General features: G+C 39.1%; 1 protein-coding gene across 1 annotated transcript in view; it reads left to right on the top strand.

Annotated features, from left to right (window-relative positions):
• The first annotated feature begins 23 nt into the window (after window positions 1–23).
• Window positions 24–21,342, top strand: part of psmd12 (proteasome 26S subunit, non-ATPase 12) — a 35,225-nt gene continuing 13,906 nt past the window's right edge. The window contains exons 1-2 of the mRNA XM_039739413.1: window positions 24–250; window positions 15,421–15,480. Of these exons, the coding sequence (XP_039595347.1) occupies window positions 146–250; window positions 15,421–15,480 (165 nt within the window). The 5' untranslated portion in view covers window positions 24–145. The remainder of the gene's footprint in view (window positions 251–15,420; window positions 15,481–21,342) is intronic.

Genomic DNA, 21,342 nt, shown 5'->3' with positions numbered 1-21,342 from the left:
ATCCTCCCTCGCTACCGCCTGAATGAACGCTTGTCAGTAATTTCCGGCGCTAGGCGGAAGACGACGAGGTAGCTTCATTGAGGTGAAGCTGCCAGCCTGTTTGCTTTTTGCTGCTGTTGGAAAGGATACCTGAAGACGCGTTACAATGGCGGAAGGTTCGGAGAGAGCGGATGGCAGGATCGTTAAAATGGAGGTGGATTATAGCGCTACTGTGGATCAGCGGTTGCCGGAATATGAGAAGATGGCACGAGTAAGTTCCAGCAAGTGAGGCTGAGGGGGCGGCTGAGTCATGCAGGCCCGACTTGTTATAATGTTGGCCTTAAAACCCCCAAGAGGATTTTCGTAGACCTAGCTAAAACTTGTTATTCTTCGGAGCCACATTATGATGCTCGCAGATCGTTAAGTTTAGAGCTTCGACGTTTAACTCGTCCATGCTTTTGTCAGGTTGAGAACCACACCGTAGGAGAACACAGGCAGCACTAGATTGTCATAATGAAGCTGTCAGCCTGGCTGTCTTTGAGACGAGTGTCTTCATTGTTCGCCTGTGTTCCTTATTCATTCACGTACATGCACGCACAAGAATAGATATTTTGAAAGTATGTTCCTAAAGAAAACCTAGTTACATTTTATGTTCGGCTATTGGAGATTTGCATTTCTGTCTATTTTTGTATAGCGCCTTTACATACAAGGGTCCAATAGAAAACCGTGCATGATAACATGAATAACAAAAATAGTAAAAACGATGTATGACACAATGGTAAAAGTGATATTTTAGTATCAATATTAAAATATATTAATGATACATTATCAATTAAAATAGTTTAAAAACATAAAAAACCGATCATTTGCATTCAAGCGTCACAGCAGCTAAACAATTAAGTAAATGAGGAATCGGAGATGCGAATGTCTCATTTTTGTTGCCTTTGTGTTTATACTAGTTTTTTGTAATCCCATTAGGTACCATTTCAGTGTACATTGAGAAAAGTGCAACAAGTGGTCTAACATTCTTAAATTTAAATTTGTGTGAGTGATATTTACTAAGTAACAAGCATAACACTATATTTTGTATCACTTCTTATCTTCAGTTTTACTGTATAAGCAGAATAAAGAGTTGCCTTTATGCAGACGGGGATAGGTTTTTTTGGTCATTCTAGAAAGTAATAAAAATAAATCCAAAATATTGTAGAATAAGTGCAAAAATAAACAAGTTAGAAAATGTAACCATGGTGCAGCATTCAGATACATTTGGGACTTGGTCAACTTATATGAAAGTTGATGCATTTTATATTATTTAGCTACTTTGTCAAAGAGCCAGTTGTCACGCTTTTGTTTGTTGAATATTTTTGTAACAATAAGTCTTATTTAAAAATAACAGTGATAGTAGAATGTGGCTGCTTTTGTTAGATTACGCTAAATATGTGCTTTTTTATCAGCACATGACAGTGTCATATAGTTAAAAATGAACCACAAATTGGCCTGTGGTAGCAGAATAATTCTCTTGCATAGAAGATGTCAATTCAAGTGATGTGAAAATGGTATGCTGGTGTACTGTTAATGGTTGTGGAAGATTTGTGACTAATTGTAGATTTGGTTTTTTCCCCCTGTAATAATCCCAATAACCATCCAATAGGGATTTAGTGTAGTAAATATAATCCTCTTTCTCAACCTTAGTAATAATACCACATCACTCATTTTAAATAAAGGCCAGCTCATACTGTATGTGTAATAAAGTGAAAGTTCCAAAAGAGATTTGACTATAAAAAGAAAATGGAACAATACTAGCATAAAATCACAATATTACTCCACGAAACACACCTGAAATAAGTCCTTCATTTAACTCTTTGTTAGTTAAAATGAAACGTCAAGCAAAATGACACCTTTTATTGGCTAACTTAAAATATTCCAATATCCAAGCTTTCAAGGCAGCTCAGGCCCCTTCTTCAGGCAAGATATAATTGCACGTGATTACATCTTGCCTGAAGAAGGCCTTGAAAGCTTGGATTTTGTAATCTTTTCAGTTAGCCAGTAAAAGGTGTGATTTTGCTTGACTTCTCATTGTATCCATAATGGCTGACATGGTACATCACCTTGCTACAATTTGTTAAAACAGCAATTTATTAAAACTAAGAACTTGTAAAAGGAACTGCTTTGCTGCTTGCTGGAATTGAAAAGGTAACAATAGTCTTAAAAGATTTTAGTTTCAATATTAAAATACAGAGACAGAAATGCAGGTCTTAAGCCATAATCCCAACTTTCTGTTAAATGTTACTGGCTAAGCAACTGTTTTAGGATGACACCAGGTGTCGTTCTGTTGTTTTCTGGTATTTGCGATGCAGTCGGCCCCTTTGTGCACCGAGCAATAAGAATGCCACACTATGGCCCTGGGCACTGCCCTTTCTCTCTCCATAGTATCTTTTTATCACTTAACAGGAATAAAGTAAGCAATAATGTGCAGATAATGCAGTTGTGGGGTAGTTTATACTGTCACATAAATAATTTTAAATCAGTCTGTACTTGGGGACTGAGACATCATTTCTTTTCTCTTCTATTCATTTCTAGATAGGTGACTTTTTATGCATGTGTGTTTCTGTACCAGTGGCTTTCACATGCCTCCTCTGGAGTTTCGGCTTATTTGTTCTGGGGATCCTTGTAGTGGTTAGACGAGTAAAAGACACAAAAAGAGTAAAAATATACAAGTTGATGTAACCATTCTGTAGGTAAAATTGAAACCATAAGCTAATTGGCAAATGCTTTTCAGGGGAACATTTTAAAATTTCAAAACTTTGTGGCATGATCTGCTTGAGATATCTCAATGGAAATTAAACTGTCTCAACAAATTTCCTTGACGAGTAAGTGTGCCACATTTTAACAAAATTGGTCCAGTGGGGGGCCTGAGATGTTGCAGGCAGACACACATGGCTATTGCAATAGGTGCTTCTCGCATTATATCTGAATACACATTAACAAAGCACAAAAAAAACCAAAACAAATAGTAGACTATCTTAGAAACATCTGCTGGTGTACTTTACACCCAAACAGCATCTGACAGGAATTTAAACCATAATCCTGGAGCTATGAAGCAACAGCACTGAACTGGGGAAAAATAAAATAAATAATAAATAAAATAGCATAAATAGGAAAACCATGCTTTAGTGTGCTTCCAGCTCTAACAAAGGCAGTATGTGTCTAAATGATTCTTTAGTTTGTTTTAAATCCAAAGTTTGAATGAGCATGCTTGGTGTTTTGTTCGCCAGCAAATCATAATTTTCAAAAAAAACTCTGTAACTAGATGGTTCCCGGCCGTAGTCCTAAATGCACTTCACTTTAATTTCCTCGAGCATGTGATTTGCTGTTTAGTTGAAAGAGTTCTTCTGGATCTTCTTTATTGATGGGTCTGAGGATTTTGAAGACCTGGATTAGGTCCCCATGCAGTCTCCTCTGCTCAGGTTTCGCTTTCTGAGTCTGTCAGAGTAGGATGTCTCCTTGCGTCCTGTGATGCACCTGGTCGCTCTCCTCTACACAGCTTCAAGTGCTACTATGTCTTTCTTGTAATGGTGATCTGAATTCCACTCAGTCTTACAGATGCAATCTTACTATGACATTATATAGTCCAAGAGTAATGTCCCTCAATTTATATTCAGTGTTTTTTATGATATAACCTAATATCTTTTTTGCCTTTTTAATAGCGTTTGCACATTGTTTAAATGACGAATGCTTGAGCTTTGGTTGGCAGTCAGGTATGAAGCTAAGTGTACAGAATCAGAGTAATTTATAGTGTTTGTTTTTTCAAGCCTTTTTATGCATGTTACTTTTATATAAGGTACCATCAGTTTGTGTTAAGTAACTGATAAGTGTCTGCTTAATATCTAGCAACTGGTGACCTTTTAAGGAAGTCTCGCCACATCTGATTATTTTAGAAAGCATATAAATGATGTGAATAAATAAAAGTGCATTACATTTCTCAGTGCCCATATCCTCCACTTTTAGTATTTCAGTTGTTATGGGACTGGTGATGTCAGCATTATTCTTGATGTTACTTGAACCACCCTTAGAATGAAAAATGCCCACATGCTTTAGTTTGTCGACTCTTTCTAACCACCCCCCTCCCCAAATTGTTACCATCTTCACTAATGTAATAACATTTAAATGCCTTTTTAGAACCAGTGGATTTCTTGTACCTTGAACATAGCAATAGAACTTCAAGCCTTTTTCCCCCTAAGGCCGTCTCTCATTTTAAATTTGCATCAGAAGTGCACTAGGAAGGGCGGCACGGTGGCACAGTGGTAGCGCTGCTGCCTCGCAGTAAGGAGACCTGGGTTTACTTCCCGGGTCTTCCCTGCATGGAGTTTGCATGTTCTCCCCGTGTCTACGTGGGTTTCCTCCGGGTGCTCTGGTTCCCTACCACAGTCCAAAGACATGCAGTTTAGGTGCATTGGCGATCCTAAATTGTCCCTAGTGTGTGCTTGGTGTGTGTGTGTCCTGCGGTGGGCTGGAGCCCTGCCTGGGATTTGTTCCTGCCATGTGCCCTGTGTTGGCTGGGATTGGCTCCAGCAGACCCCTGTGACCCTGTGTTAGAATAGAGTGGGTTGGATAATGGCTGGACGGACAATGACTGACTGACTGACTGAATGCACTAGGAAAGAGACAGAAATTCCTCTAGTAAAGAGCAGCTCATATAGTTCAACTGTTATTGTTGGGTTACAGTAAAAGATATAAATGAAGTGGTCTTCAGATACTCTTAAATACACTCATGCTTTGGGGTTAAATTGTGGGAATTAATTCATCACTAGGTTTCATTAATTTAAATACTGACAATGCCTATAGGCCATACATCTAAAGTCATTGCATCCTATAAATTTGGGGTTACCAGTCAACGTTTAGTGGCAGTATGGGGTGTTGGATTGCATTCACATAGTTCATTAAATAGTACATTTCCAAACGTTAAGTGTTTACTGGAAAGGCAATGTCGTCCAAAGGGGCACAACATGCAGCCAACATTTGTGTAAATAAATCGACATGGGAGGTGACAGGGAATTCAGGTGGAAGCCAGGTCTTTAACATTTTTTGGTGAAAAAGGGTGCAGTAGGCATTGAGCATATAGCCAGTGCCTTTCAAACACTAGGTGGGCTTACATGAGCCTTAATAATCTGGTTATTCACAGAAACCTGCTTTCTAAAATGCCATGTGAAGCCTTATTCTGTTTAGAGAAACCAGTCATTGACCTCTGAGAAACCTGATTAGCAGAAATAGATTCTCCCACCCTTAACTAGGTTACAGTTAAAGGATTTTGTAGTTTGAGCTTGTTTGTTGCTCCACACATGCTTTCGGTTGCCATGGGTAGATGCGCCCACAAAATAAACTTCCAGAGTCAAATGATAGGGTGATTGCATTATTCCTTCTAAAATAATTTGCCTCAGTATTTCAGAAATTGGTAAATTTGTGGATAATCTGAATCTTCTCAATTTTGAGAGCAATAGCTCTGCAAGGAAATTCACCCTGGCCAAATACTACGTCTCAATCCAGCTGATGTTTAGAGGAGACTGCATAGAGTCCACCCATTAAAGGCTCCAAGGCCAGATAGCATATTTGGCCTTGTGCAGGGGTGCGGAAGTCCAACGCCCGACTCGTCCGACATGGGTAAATTGACCGTTGGACAAGCGTGTTTTTCTGGTTTCAGTTGTCCACTGACAACTGCAATTTTCTGGAGAAAAAAGAATTAGACCTATGTGTGCTGTGCAGGGCACATTTTTACCACTACTTTCATATTTTAGACATTTGGGTACATACTTTGTGTGGAAACAGTCTACTTAGGCATGTTCGTCTCAAATTGGTCTTCAATATTGTTTACAGAATGACGGCTGATTTTTCAAAGGGGAAGCATTCTTACAGTCTTACATAAGTATTTTACCCTACTATTTACACGCTTGGAGATGCGGCCATTTTTTTCATGCCGGCATTACGATGTAATCGGATGATTTTTCATTATAATCGATAACGTTTAAATATTATTGATAGAATTCATTGTTTCTACATAAAAATGCGGTCATTTTACTTACAATGCAAATATTTTCACCACATAACAAAGCTTGTTAGGCAGTTAATCTTTCCTGAAATTTGCGATTTCACGTAGGTTGTGATATATTGTGGAGTTAAGAAATTAACAGTTTTGATGAGCTGTCTATAGATCGTATTTGATTAGAGAATTTTTCATATAAAACAAGTTGGTTTTGCGCTGTCAGTTTATTAAAAATAAAAAAGAAAAAATTCTAACGGTTTCCAAATGCAATGAAATATCTATAAAAAATCTTCACTCAGACGCGATTATTTTTTCCCGACAACATCGGTAATATTTACATCTTTGCAATGTACCATTTTGCGGAATTTCGAATACGTCATTAGGAATTACCTGCGTAACCCATAATGCACTGCGGTAAGCACATTTTTCTCACTATATGCGTGTTGCTGAAACTGAAGCAAGTAGCATCGCAGATATGAATGTATCTCTTCTTGATTAAAACTGGCACAACAGGGCCTGAAAAACCTGACAGTGAGGGCAAGAAAAGAAAAACAAAAGCTGAAAGGGACTGTGTGTATGATAAAAAACGAAAACGGTCTTTTCAATCGCAATGGCTCAAAGAGTTTCCATGAGTAAATGCAGACGACACTGACTCTGTTTTTTGCCAAATTTGCCATCAGTATCCACTTATTGCCGACAAAACATCCACATTATTTACCGGCAAGAAAGTCGACAGAAAAGACACACTACCGTTGCATCAGCTGTCTGCGAAACACATTGCCTTTATGTCAAAGCGTGAGTCTAAAAGTAAGTTTCTTCTTCCACAGCTTCTTGTGAGAGATTATTCTCCAGTGTGAATTTAGTAAAGAGTTCTCCAAGGCAAAATACAACTCCCTGAAAGAACTTTTTTCAGTTTTAAAATGGAAAGCAGTTTTGGTATCCATAAAAGAGATCAGAAAAAATAAACTATTTTTCACTTTTGTTATTTGTTTATGGCCAAATGAATTTAACTGGCGGACAAGTGGATTTTCTAAATTTACTTGTCCGTGGACAAGTAGAAAAAATTTGATTTCCACACCCCTGGTCTTGTGTCTAGCCAGTGTTGGGCAAATTGCTGAAAAACTTAATACTGTACATGAGAGGAAGGTTTCAAAACACATAGTGCATCATAGCTTGCTGTTTAGACGCAGATTGATCAGAGTGCCCATGTTGACCTTCATCCACCTCCAAAAGCACTTACATTAGATACATGAGCACCATAACTGGACCATGGAGCAGTGGTACTAGGTATCCATAAATCACATTTACTTTTAGGTCATGTGAATGTCAGAATGCATGTGTGTCATTTATCTGGGAAAAACATGGCAGCAGGATGTACCTAATGTCCAGGGTGCCAGATACCACAGGACACGTTCAGAGGTCTTATAGGGTCTGTGCCTTGACACGTGCCATCTGGTTTGACTGCAAGAGAGGCACCTTCATAAAATTAGTCATGTGCTTTTAATGTTGTTGCTGCTGATTGGGGCATATTGACCACTTGCATCTCTGTCTGATATCGGGACTGTAATGCTTCAGACCAGATTTCCCTGCAGAGGGTGGTAAGAGTGGCTGAGAAATCATTGTTGCATCTCTCCAACCCTTACAGAAACTATACAGCAAACACTGCCAAAACAGAGCCACCAACATTATCAGGGACCAGTCCAACCTTGCAATGGACTGTTTGCCCTTCTGCTTGCTTGCACGTGGTACTGAAGTACACTGTGCAGAACTGCCAGATTTCAGAACAGTTTTGTCCCACAAGAAATCAGACTGTTAAATAATGATCATTCAGTGAAAACAGGGCTAGTATGTTAATACAGTCTAATATACAATATTAGTAATTAGTAATATTACACATAATAATGTGCAATATTAACCTCTGTTATTGTATTAAGTTAAATTTAGGTAGCGTATTAGGTTGTGTAGGGTGTTTGCATGTGTGTATGTATTTATGTTAATGAACGTCTCATGTTTATGCATGTTCTCTTTGTTACTCAGTTTTTTATTGGCTATTCTCGCATTTAATTGGGTGACACCATTTCATTCTGCTATGCATTGCTGTGTACGGTTTTGAATGACAAAGTTAACCTTGACTGTGATTGCATGCCACCAGGATTCAGCCGCATTCTGTACTGTGGTGAGATGTTATTGGAATTACTGTGAAGATGATCCAGTGTTAGTTATAGCAGTGTGTAATTGACTGTTGTCCCAGACTTGGTCATTTCATCTGAAAAAATTAAATTTCATTGTGCTTCGTAAAAAAAAGTTATTAAATAACTTTCTGCTATTGTGCAAATTTTTATAAAGCCATTGTTTGTAATATGGGAGACACGTAATACATTTTATTACAGATTCTTGGTACATCATGGTTGTAGTATTCACTTAAACAAATTGCACAAAAGCACACGTGGTTATGGTGACAGCTCATTTGTATTTAAAATGGTATCAAAACGTGTCTATCCACGATTTGAAAGTAACACGATAAAATTGGGCATTTACAGTTTCCATTAAACTCTTACAGTTATCATGAATTGCCATCACTTTAGGCTGTATATTTTTCTCCTTTGGCCTCTCAAGTTCTGTTTCTCTGTTATTAGAACTACTAATCTCTATATTCTGTTTCATGTGATGATCTTGGAGAGATCAAAGGGGCTCTATCTGAAGTTGGCACCAAACATGACAAACAATAACCAAAACCATTGAGGTCAGTAGGGTCTTATACTGAGAAAAGGAAGTCTTCAAGCTGTCTTTTTTTTGCTATTTTTCCATTTTTCTCTGTTTCACAAGGTTATTATTTCAAAAACACTGAGACTATGGGCAGAAACAGTGCAATCATCTCATATCCGAGGAAGTAGGTTTTGTAGCTTTAAATGCGAACAGCGTCTGTGCGCAATTTCTTTGTTTCTGATTGTTTTGTCCTCATAGTGTTTGGTTGTGGCAGGTTATTTAGTGTTGTAGTGTTCTGTATGTGTGGGTGTATTTTTTTTATTTTATTTTTTTTAAATACCCTTGCTTGTTAATGAAATTAACATTTTAATTACCGCTTGATTATGTTTTACCAGTTCAGAGAGTGCTGATCTTTGTTTATATTTTGCTATTAAGAAAACATCTGCAAGTCTGATTTTATGTGAATAAGGGTAATGTCACCTTGTAAGCTGCTTAGTTTTCCACTGACAGAGGCCTAGGGAGGGAAATTCTAAAGGGTCAGTTTAGTTTACTCCCATGTGTTTTTCTTTGACTGCCTGCTCCTTTTGTCTTGTTTTGCAGAATATTAAAAGTCGGGTCCTGCTGCCTCTAAAAACAGTTCAACTGCTTTGTGTTTTACTGGTCGATTTTTGTCTCGCCATCTAAGTAACTGGTATTAAATTTCTTGTGCTCTTCAACATTTTCAATTATTGTAGGGAAGAATGCAAAGTTATTAAAAGCCTTCATATGTGTGGAGCTCACTTTTAAGTACATTTCTTTGTGTAAAGGTCTCAAGTAAAGGAATAATGATCATTGCAATACATTTCACACATTTTGCATGTGAACCATATGTATAAGATGCTTTCAGTGACATCATGTCTTCTAGATCCTTGTAGATTAAATAGGTGGAGCAAGAACATGTACAGCTGCATTTTATATGTTTAAACAATCTTGTGCAGAATTTCTTTTGTGTATTACAGGTAAAAGGAAGAAAGCCTACTGTTTTGATTTGATCACTTTGTGCACACAGACAAACAGATGTGCCTTTGTGAGGAGTCGTGATTTTAGGTGGTCAATTTCACATTAATCCCAAACTGCATTTCAAATGCACGTTTTAAGAATCAGTGTAAAAGGTGCAAGCACAGCATGCCTTTTAAAGGCATTTACTGAGCATAAGAAAATGTAAAAAATAAATGTATTTAAATGAGGCATGAGTGGGGTCCACAAGTGCAAAAAGTGCTTGACCTTGTTTTGCATGTGAGTTGTACAACACAATGGATGCATTAAAGTAAAAAATACATAAAAACTGCACACCAGTAACATTGTATACTGCTCAAAAGCATTAAAGGAACACTTTTTAATGAGATTATAGCATCAAGTCAGTGAAACTTCTGGGCTACTGATCTGGTCAGTTAAGTAGCAGAGGGAGTTGTTAGTCCATTTCAGCTGCTTTGGTGTCAATGAAATTAACAGGTGCACTAGAGGGGCAACAATGAGAGGACCCCCCAAAACAGGAATGGTTTAACAGGGGGAGGCCACTGACATTTTCAACCCCTCATCTTTTCTGACTGTTTTTCCACGGTCAGTGTCACTACTGGTAGCATGAGGCCATACTTGGAACCTACAGAGGTTGCACAGGTAGTCCGATTTCTCCAGGATGGCTGGCACATCAATATATGCCATTACCAGAAGGTTTGCCGTGTCTCTCAGCACAGTCCCAATGGCATGGAGGAGATTCCAGGAGACGGGCAGTTACCCTAGGAGAGTTCCTTGTATCTGCTCCTTTGGGCAAGGAGGGACAAGATGAGCACTGCCAGAGCCCTACAAAATGACCTCCAGCAGACCACTGGTGTGAATGTCTCTGACCAAACAATCAGAAACAGACTTCATGAGGGTGGCCTGAGGGCCTGACATCCTCCAGTGGGCCCTGTGCTCACACCCTGGGACCATGGAGCTCGATTGGCATTTGCCATAGAATACTAGAATTGGCAGGTCCACCACTGGTGTCCTGCCGTGGAGAATTTTATGCTGCCTGTAACATCGTTCAGCATGACAGGTTTGGTGGTGGTTCAGTGATGATCTGGGGATTTTTTTTTATCCATGGATGGATGCACAGACCATAGACTTATCCCCACGCTTACTCGCCTGACCTCAATCCAATAGAACACCTCTGGGTGGGACATTATGTTTTGGTCCATCCGACACCTCCAGGTAGCACCTCAGACTGTCGGAGCTCTAGGAGCATGCCAACCCCAACATTGACAGGCATTTATACAAGCACGTGGGGGCCATAAAAACTACTGAGTACGATTTGGAGTTGCTGCAATGAAATTTCGGCAAAATGGATTGATTTTCAGGGTGTCTTTGAATTCAGCCATCTGTAGGTTGATCAGTTTCATTTCCATCAAACGATGTGGCATCCTTTCTTTCCAAACACATTTCCCAGTCCATATCAGTAGAGATATCCAGCAGGATTTTTTTCCCATTGAGATCTGATGTGTTTTCATAGAGTTCCTTTCGTTTTTTTGAGCAGTTTATTATATACGCGCCATATATGACATGTGGCACCCAGAACTTGTAACCTCCCTTTGAAATTTGAAGCACTGCATACTCGTTTTTAAAATATTTGAATCTGTATTTTTGGCTATTTGGAGAACCCTAATAGGTAAAAATGTTTTTCTTCCATCTCTCCTGAGCAGCCCCTGCTCCATGAATGTCCAGCACACTCTGGATAGCCAGCTACAGTGGCCAGTCTGTGGTTACTGATCCTCTGTTTCAGCCAGTGTGTTGTCTTTCTTAAATTAGGTTGCAGTGGTTTGTCGCCAATTTATTTTTTTTATTGTCTGTCTGCATTTTGTATTTCTACATTTCACCGATCTACTCCTAGTTTTTGTAGTGTCTACGTTGATTGAATTTAATTTCTTTTCTGTTTTTCAACTGGCATTTTTAAGAGTAATTTTAAGCTCTGCTATTCTGAACTGCTTCAGCTGAATGAGTTTCAAGGTCAGTTTGTTTAGAACTAGCTTCTGTTAAGGTAGTGTCTGGAGTGTAAGTTTTTGTAATAGACAGATAGATACTTTATTAATCCCAAGGGGAAATTCACATAATCCAGCAGCAGTATACTGATACAAAATAAAATAAATTTAAGAGTAATAAAAATGCATGAAAAAGCAGACAATAGCTTTGAGTAATGTTAGCATTTACTCCCCCGGGTGGAATTGAAGAGTCGCATAGTGTGGGGTAGGAACGATCTCCTCAGTCTGTCAGTGGAGCAGGACAGTGACAAAAGTCTGTCACTGTCACATTCCTCTGCCTGGAGATGACGCTGTTCAGTGGATTCTTCATGATTGACAGGAGTTTGCTTAACTCTTTCAGGGCTGATGTCGACTTTTGTCAAAAGGAGGAGTTGACGATGGTAATCGACTGTAAACTGTGACAAAGCCAACCGTTATGTTTTAGTTGGACTCTCGTTGCTAGAATTAAAGCTAGTTTCATTGGTTTTGACCGAGGTTTCCTGCGCTCCTGTGAGTAGGAAAGCTCAAACAATGGCAAAAATGGCACTGACATCTGGCAAAAGATCGAAGCGGATGCATAAAGCAAAATACTCCGTGGACGACGTTTTGCATGTTATCTGTAAATTGGACTATGACTTGTCAGACTCCAATTTTGATGCAAGCAATCGAAAACGAATGTGAGGTTCCAGCTTCAGCTAATCATGGTGCTGAACAGGTTCATGTAGCTCACATGCGTACAGCACTGTTTGCCTGGGAGGACTGCCACTTAAGAGGTAGAAACCAGATTGCAATGCACTGCAATCGTGACCGCTGCTGCTGCCACCAGCCACGGTAAGACAGCTCGGCGACATGCCTGCCGTCCATTCTTGGCAAACTGGCAGCCACAGCATGCAGCAACAGATGTTTTACGTTGATTTCTGTGTGAAGCCATTGCTTTTCAGAAAACTATGATTTTTGGAAAAAATATTCAGCCCTCAAAGAGTTAATGCCCGTCGCTCTACTACAGATGTTAAACTGTCCAGCTTTACTCCTACAATAGAGCCTGCCTTCTTAACAGGTTTGTCCAGTCGTGAGGCGTCTTTCATCTTTATGCTGCCTCACCAGCACACCACCGTGTAGAAGAGGGCACTCGCCACAACCGTCTGGTAGAACATCGGCAGCATTTTATTGCAAATGTTGAAGGACGCCAACCTTCTAAGGAAGTATAGTCGGCTCTGTCCTCTCTTGCACAGAGCATCAGTATTGGCAGTCCAGTCCAATTTGTCATCCAGCTGCACTCCCAGGTATTTATAGGTCTGTACCCTCTGCACACAGTCACCTCTGATGATCACGGGGTCCATGAGCACTGGCTTTTGTAAGAAGACACTGACAATCATACGAATATCTTATCTGTATCACTGACATATGAATCTTATTGATCTTTTTCTCGAGAAAATACCTCCAGATAGACAATGTTTTTAGTGAAAACGTCAAACCTTGTCCTCGGGTGTTTCACTTGCATGTTGTTAAGCTGCGGTGTTTACTTTATTTCAACGTTATGTCTCACCTGTGTCATTAGAATGTTGATGTTGTTGCGCATTGGTGTTTGCTGCACACAGGTCTTTCATAGTAGTGTGTTTGCAAGCGGCAAAAAAATGTAGAAGTACATGCATGAGCCATCTTGTGACTGCGGTTAAGCGTGAGCAGAACGGACTGCTTCATATACACACACAGCTCTTTCGTTTATATATGTCTCATTAGTTCAAGTAACTTGTTTCCTAGGGTGCAAAGCCTACTGAAGCTAAGCCTATTGTTTACCAACCAGCAATTTCAAATTGTTCAGTATCTCCTTTTTGTAATTAAAAATGTGAGCTGCTGTACTTAATACACGGTCGCTCACCTTCCAAACTCAGACAAGTTGTGTTTGTTTTAATTGAAGGACAAAATAAGAAGCTCAGATTTCATTAAAGTAGCTTCTTTTGACATTTGTCTAATTGAACTACTCACATTCTTTTTTTTTCAGTTTATTACTCTATTTTCATTCATTTAAAGACTAATATTCCAAACTTGTCTCACTCTGGTAAAGGCTACCTTGCCTTTCTCTGTGTACAGAAAATTCACAGCAAAAAATAACATGCAATACCTTACCCAAAGGAACACCACAAGTAAATTACCGTAAAACAAATTCTGATTCACTAATCAAGTTTTTTTTGTAATGACAATTCACTAGTTTTGATCGATCAGAGCATCACTACTGTCTGGTTCAGGTGAACTCAAAGTAGTTCAGCTCTCTTCACTGTACTGATTGCAGGAGGAGGAATTAACTACAGTCACCTTTTACTGATCCCTATAGACTGTAGGATCTATATGGTAATAAGCAGACTTAATAGGATCAGTTTTTTTTTTACTGGGGTTCCAATGTAGACCTTTAAAACCTAGCGGTTCATTATGCCGGGGGGGATTTTCGAGTGAAGTATTACTTCTTAAATTGCCTAATACTACTGGATATACTTATTTTGACCTCAATATAATTGGGTTTTCCAGAGCCATGTCACATAAGCAACCTTTGCTTTGTATAGTACTTTTCTAGAAGTAAAATTTCAGTGCATTACAGGTGTGTGGTACAGCTGATCACTTTTTTTTTTTTTTTTACCTAACAGTTACCTTATTGTTATACATTGAGTTAGGAAGCATAAGTTGAACTAGCAACATTGTGGTTTAGATTTCTATTTCTTTATCCATACTGCGTGCTGTCCAACAATTGTTTGTGTATGGTATAAATTTTCAGCTTTTACAGCTTATACTGATAGCTGTCAGTTTTCCCAAATTCCTTCTCACAGTTGAGGAGACACAATTTTAAGCGTTGTTTATAACTAGTGCCTCATAAAAATCAAATCATACGTCCTGGATAAGCATTATTTGCTGTTATCCCAAGTCCCATATGACTTTTCCATGTCCGATTTCTTTGGCTTCTGATAGATATGGTCAATACTTGAACATTGTTCTTTTTCATCATTTTCTTACACATGATTATTATCACGTGCAGAATGTGTAGATTTTGTTGATGGGTTTTTACAGGTGTGGAAGATACTTTTATCCTTTCTGTATAATATTTTTTTTCTTCTTTTATATTGTGACACAGTCATTGGTCACAGTCATTGGTCAGTATAATTTATATTTCAAGCTAACAAATTTTCTTCTTTTAGTCTTACAAATGTAAGCCTGCATTTCTGTCTGTCTGTTGGAATATCAGTTTATTTTTACCATTCTTCCAGGCCAAGTTTCATATTATATCTGATTCATTTTTTTTTTTTGTTTATCTAATCTAATCTGGGATCCTGAGTTGGTTCGTCACATGGTGCGTGCGGCAATGCGCTGTATCGACGTGTGCTCCTAACCTCTCTCTCTCTCTCATATCTATTTTAACATGGTGTGCTAAGGTTGCAGGTTTGAATTTGGAGAATTGGAGGATTTTTTTTGTACTAAGCTGAAAATGAAAATAAAGGCTTTATGTGCTGTCCACCAATACTTCAATTAATGATAAATATTTAACTTTACTTACATAAACTATGCGGTGTCCCTATGCTGAAAAATCTGGAAAGCAGCACAGGATCAGATTGGATGCAAAAATTCTGTTGAAAATTTTTTTTCTTGGCATTCTATTAATGTAAACTGTTTTTCTTACAGGAAGGAAGACTCCAGGAAGCCATTGAAAATCTTTTGTCTTTAGAAAAACAGACCAGAACGGTGAGTGTAAATTAGGTTAATGATTTCTCATGGAAATAAATAGATAGATACACTTTATTAATCCCCAACGGGAAATTCCCATACTCCAGCAGCAGCATACTGATAAAAACAATATTACTTAAATAGTGATACAAATGCAGTGCAAGTTTAAAAAAAAAAAATGCAAGGGGGAAAGTGTGATGCTGGTAAAACAGACAATAACTTTGAATAATGTTAACGTTTACCCCCCCGGGTGGAACTGAAGAGTCGCATAGTGTGGGGTAGGAATGATCTCCTCAGTCTGTCAGTGGAGCAGGATGGTGACAGCAGTCTGTCGCTGAAGCCGCTCCTCTGTCTGGAGATGATCCTGTTCAGTGGATGCAGTGGATTCTCCATGAGTGAGAGGAGCCTGCTCAGTGCCCATCGCTCTGCCACAGATGTCAAACTGTCCAGCTCTGTGTCTACAATATAACCTGCCTTCCTCACCAGTTTGTCCAGGCGTGAGGCCTCCCTCTTCTTCTCACCACAACCGTCTGCATCTTATTGCAGATGTTGAAGGACACCAGCCTTTTAAGGAAGTATAGTCGGCTCTGTCCTCTCTTGCACAGAGCATCAGTATTGGCAGTATTGTTAATGTTGTAAATGTTATTAATGGCACCTTGGCATATTGTGACTGTTGAGGAAAATGTAATACAGAATACATATATGCTGTAAAATAATTTGAAATGAAAGATTCATGGATTGCTTCCCAAAAATGTTTGCATGTTGTAAACCCCCCCCCCCAATCATGGAATCACAGGAATGCTAAGTGACTTGCTCAGGTTCAACTAGTACTGGCCCAACATTTTTGTCAAAGGTGTCATTTCTAGAGTGTCTTAACTCTCTGTATTATTCATCCTTTAGTATACCGAATTGGGATACTAATCTCTATTTTAGAGATGGCTTTTATTACTAGAGCATCACAGTGAGTTGGAGATTGGGAAATTTGTTTCCCAATATGATACCTTGGTGCTTCAATACACTGTTGTTGAACTGAGAACAGTAGTCCTTTAACCACTAAAAAAATCCAAAATTACTCTCAATTTAGTGTCTTAGTTTTCTTTTGGAAATTTGAAAAATGTTAAACTATTATACATGTAAACATGTGAAAATATATTTGTTGTTTGGTTAAATAATGAGACCTAAGAGCAAGAGCTATGCTGTATTAGTCAGTGCTAGCTTCATTCTATTGCACTAATGCATCTGAACAGCATCATGTTCATATTTTGTCTTATTTACTGAAACATTAGACACTCTTAGTAATCTTCGGACATGCAGTATCCACTAACGTACTGCTTAATTTCAGGGTTTTAAACATTGGAAATGGCTGTGTAGTCTGTACAATGGTTCATTATACGCAGCATGTTTAAGGGTCAGTTCACCACAATGAAAGAAGGCTTTTCATTCCCAAATTACCAGTAGCAGCCTTAGTCTCTGTCTACCCATTGGCTTGCCAAACTTCAGTTCAAGAGCTTTTTTTATTCAGTTCCTTTGGCTGTGTGCGGTATAAGAATCTTAATGTACTGATGACCTACATTCCTTTTGGAAGGCTGTACATTTTAATGTAGTCTAACTATAAAATGCATGTTACAGCTAAATGGTAAGGACTGAAAACATTAGTTGGTGTGGATACAGGTTTTTGGCATGAATAATGAATGCTTTAGGCTGTAGCAAGCAACACTACTGTAAAATCTTAACTAATACCTTTGTTTTTTAATTTTCCATATAATTCATCATGTTTGCTTATTACTCTTTTAGAGCTGAGGTTGATTTCTTTAGGGGGGTCATAGTGGCAGAACTGCTGCCTCACTAACCTGGTGTCGGCGAAAAATGTATTTGATTGACATTCGCCACAGGTGGTTTTGTCAAGAACAAATGAGTGGACTTCTCATCTCTGAAATCTTTGAAGCGACCAGTAAATGAATTGTGCATTTTTGCAGTAGCTGCCAGAAAGAAGTTGCGCTATCAGTGACACTTCCAATAATTTCCAGATTTTTTTTTTTTTTAAGTTTTTGAATGAAACAGAATTCCACTTCTCAAGTCTTCTGCAAACAAAATTAATTTTATTTGAAGAAGGTAACAAGGCCTTTATTTTTGCCCGTCATTACTGGGTGCTCCTTCTGTAGCGATAGATACCAATTTATTGATGTCAATTTCCCTAACAGTCAAAAATTCCAAAATTGCTACATTGATATCTTCACTTTGAGTTTGTCCTCTAAGAGGTATCGAAGCCATTAAGTATTCATTGAGACCATTATTGGAAACACCGTCACAGAAGGCTAATTTTTGCAATCACGACTGAGATCTCAACTATGAAAAAGATGCCAACTTTATATTATTAATCTGTTGATCTGTGACATTCTTGCTCATCTTAATGATTCTGTCGTGAACAGTTTTTGAGAATAGTGGAGTGTCTTTAATTTTTTAATAATGTCTTCTTTATTTTTGAAGCCAGAGTAGAGATGTTCGGCCAAATTTAAAAGGCACTTTTTTTTTTTTAACATATTCTCCATCTGTGAAGGAATTTCAATGCTTTGCAATCTAACGAGAAACTGCAAGAATTGCTGATTGTTGCAAATTTTGCTTTTATTTTATCACCGCTTTTTTTCTTCTCTGAATGAATATTTTTTTGCAAATGCTTTGTTTTGTTAAAAGGTGACGTTCAGGATTTGATTTCTTGTTATTGGATAATTTTTTAAGCAAATTAGACATGTTAGATTTGAAGACCCATAGAGTTTTGAATCTCTGTTTTAAATCACTTGGATGCATAAGAGTGTAAAGGTGACTAATGTTACAACATCATTTAGTTCAGTAGCGATGGTCTTCACCCTTACTTCTCCCTTCACTCTCCACTTTACTATGTTAACTGTGCTGACTGAGCAGTGCAAAATGTACTCACCACTCCAAACTTAGCTGGTTATAATATGTAAAAAGGCGAAAATATAATGTTAACAAAGACTAAGAAAGTATGGTGACGATTAACCACAAAAAGTATATGAAAGAGTTAGGAATCCCAATAAACTTTGAAGCGTATTGAAGAAAATTCTGGAGAGCGTACGATTTGAACGAAGATGTAATCTCGTCAAAACAGAATGACTTTCAGGAAGATGTAGATGATGCAGTTAAGTGGTTTAAAAGTAACAGTATCTAAATGAAAAATATTAACCCATAAATTTATCCTTATGAAAGTATTATCAAATAGTATGTTGACATGAAAATGTGAATGTATCTATTGTTCTGGGAAGAGCTGCAGCCACGTAATTGAAGAGCCGTATGTGGTTTGTGAGCTGCAGGTTCGACCCCTGCACTATACAAATACAACAATCTCTTGAACAAAACATTTCTGAATTTCAATAGTTAACTTAAATAGAACATTAAATAGAACACTGTATTAATAATCTTCTTTTGGCTGCTCCCATTGGGGGTTGCCACAGAGGATCATCTTCTTCCATATCTTTCTGTCCTCTGCAATTTGTTCTGTTACACCCATGACCTGCATGTCCTCTCTCACCACATCCGTAAACCTTCTCTTAGGCCTTCCTCTTTGTTTTTCCTGGCAGCTCTATCCTTAACATCCTTCTCCCAATATACTCGGCATCTCTCCTCTGCACATGTCCGAACCAACGCAGTCTCGCCTCTTTGACTTTGTCTCCTAACTGTCCAACCTGAGCTGACCTTCTAATGTCAAAAGTTCTTCTGTTCATCTTGTTCAACATTACTTTTAGTTCAGTTTCGGAATGCTCTCTGTCCATTTTCACCGCGCGGCTTCCTTATGCTACCGCCCACTATTTGGGGGTGTGGCAGTGAAAAAGAGCCCTAGTGCAAGAAATCTGTGTTTAGTGGTGTAGTAGTGAAAAAGGTCCCCACTTGAACAGTTTCCCGCTGCGCCACGTTCCGAACGTCGTTTAGGCAATTTAAACCGGTGTTGTGGTATAAGAAAAATCCATATCATAAAAAAAATAAAAAACGGTTTTCGGTATGAACCGGTATACCGCCCAGCACTAGGAGTAACCCTATGTAAGCTTATTTAGGATTTGAATGATTTGAAGTAGAAGCAGCGGAAGTGGCGTGTAGTTTGGGTCGCAGTAGACCTGTACCTCATCTGTGATGGCAATTTAATGAACAGATGGCTGCTTGGGTGGGTGGGCTTCCTGCTTTGTTTTCCACTCTGCCGATTAACACACATTTTAATGTTGGGAGACAGCAGCCAATGATTTTCTCAGCTGAACAAATCAACTGCAACTGAGTCTTAGAAAGAGAGGAGGCAGAAGGAAACCAAACGGTGATGGAGGAGGATACACTACTCTCAGTAATGGCTGAGTAAAAATATAACAATATTTACAAAGGTAGGCAGTTAGTGACTTGTCGCTGGAAATCAATCTTCATTTCCACTGTCTTAATAGAACTGAGCACCAAGTTGTTACAAAAACTCCATTCTACAAGACGACCCACCTCTCTCTGATAGGAAGACACATCATTATTGTAAATGAAACCCCCTATGGTTGTGTCATCTGCAAACCTGAGGATTTTTTACAGATTTATTCATGGATCTACAGTCATTTGTATTAAGTGAAATCAGAGGCGCTTTTCCACTGCATAGTACGGCACGACACGGTTCAGTTCAGCTCACTTTTGGGGGGTTTTCCACTGGGAACAGTACCTGGTACCTAGTCCTTTTTTTAGTACCACCTCAGCCGAGGTTCCAAGCGAGCCGAACCGTTACCAAAACATGACGTGTAAACTCTGCTGGTCACTGATTGGCCGGAGAAAATCGTCATTACTGCGTCACTGAACTTGCGACACGAGACACAACAGACCTGCTAGATTTTTAGCACAGCCAGCGAAGGTTCGGACGCACCATTTTGTTTTAACCAAAAATGGCTGTTTCGTGGTCTATTGAGGAAGTACAGACTTTCCTCTCGTTGGTAGCCGAGGAGCGGATCCAGCGAGAGCTGGATGGGGCGACGCGGAATGAAAAAGTTTTTCAGGAGGTCGCCAAGCTCTTGGGCGCACATGGCTACCATCGGACTTACAAACAGTGTAGGGACAAGTTTAAAAAAATGAAGAGCGAGCAGTAGAGGCGGCGCAACTATAACGACACGTGAATAATCCCGCCCACTCTAAAGGGGTACTAAATTGCAGTCGAAACGCAAACCGAGCCGAACTAAGCCGAACCAAGGTGAGCTGTACTGAACCGTGCTGTGCCGTACTATGCAGTGGAAAAGCGCCACAGGAGGGGTGATAAAACACAGCCTTGGAGCGAGACTAATGGACATTGGAAGCACCCAGTCACACATACTGCTTCCTACCTGTCAAGAAACTCATAAGCCACTGGCAGACACCATAGGGTATACCTAACTGAAGCGATTACGGAACAATGAAGTTGAAGGCTGAGCAGAAATCCACAAACAGGACCCTCATATACGTGTTAGGCACGTCCAGGTGCTGAAGAATATAGTGGAGGCATAAATTAACTTCATCCTCCACTGAACGATTTGCCCTATATGCAAACTGAAGTGGCTCAAGGAGAGGATCATTGATGGCCTTTATGTAGGAAAGGATGAGACGTTTGAATATTTTTCATAACTAAGGGCAAAGCAACTAGCCTATAGTCATTAAGAGATTGTATCCTTCTTGGGAATTGTAATAATAGTGGCCACCTTAAAGCAGTCCAGAAGTTTGCCCAGCTGTATGGAGGTGTCGAATATGTTAGTGAACATGGGTGCTAATTGGTCTGCACAGTCTCTGAGTACCAGGTGAGACTCTATCAGGGCCAGCTGGTTTCTTAATATTCTGTTTCCTTCAAAGTTTTTGTACCTCCTTTTGCATCACAGAAAGTATAGG

The sequence above is a fragment of the Polypterus senegalus genome, chromosome 17 (genome assembly GCF_016835505.1).
Source record: "Polypterus senegalus isolate Bchr_013 chromosome 17, ASM1683550v1, whole genome shotgun sequence".
Classification (NCBI taxonomy): domain Eukaryota; kingdom Metazoa; phylum Chordata; class Cladistia; order Polypteriformes; family Polypteridae; genus Polypterus; species Polypterus senegalus.
The sequence above is the reverse complement of the archived record's forward strand: the minus strand, read 5'-3'. Positions and strand labels throughout refer to the sequence as shown.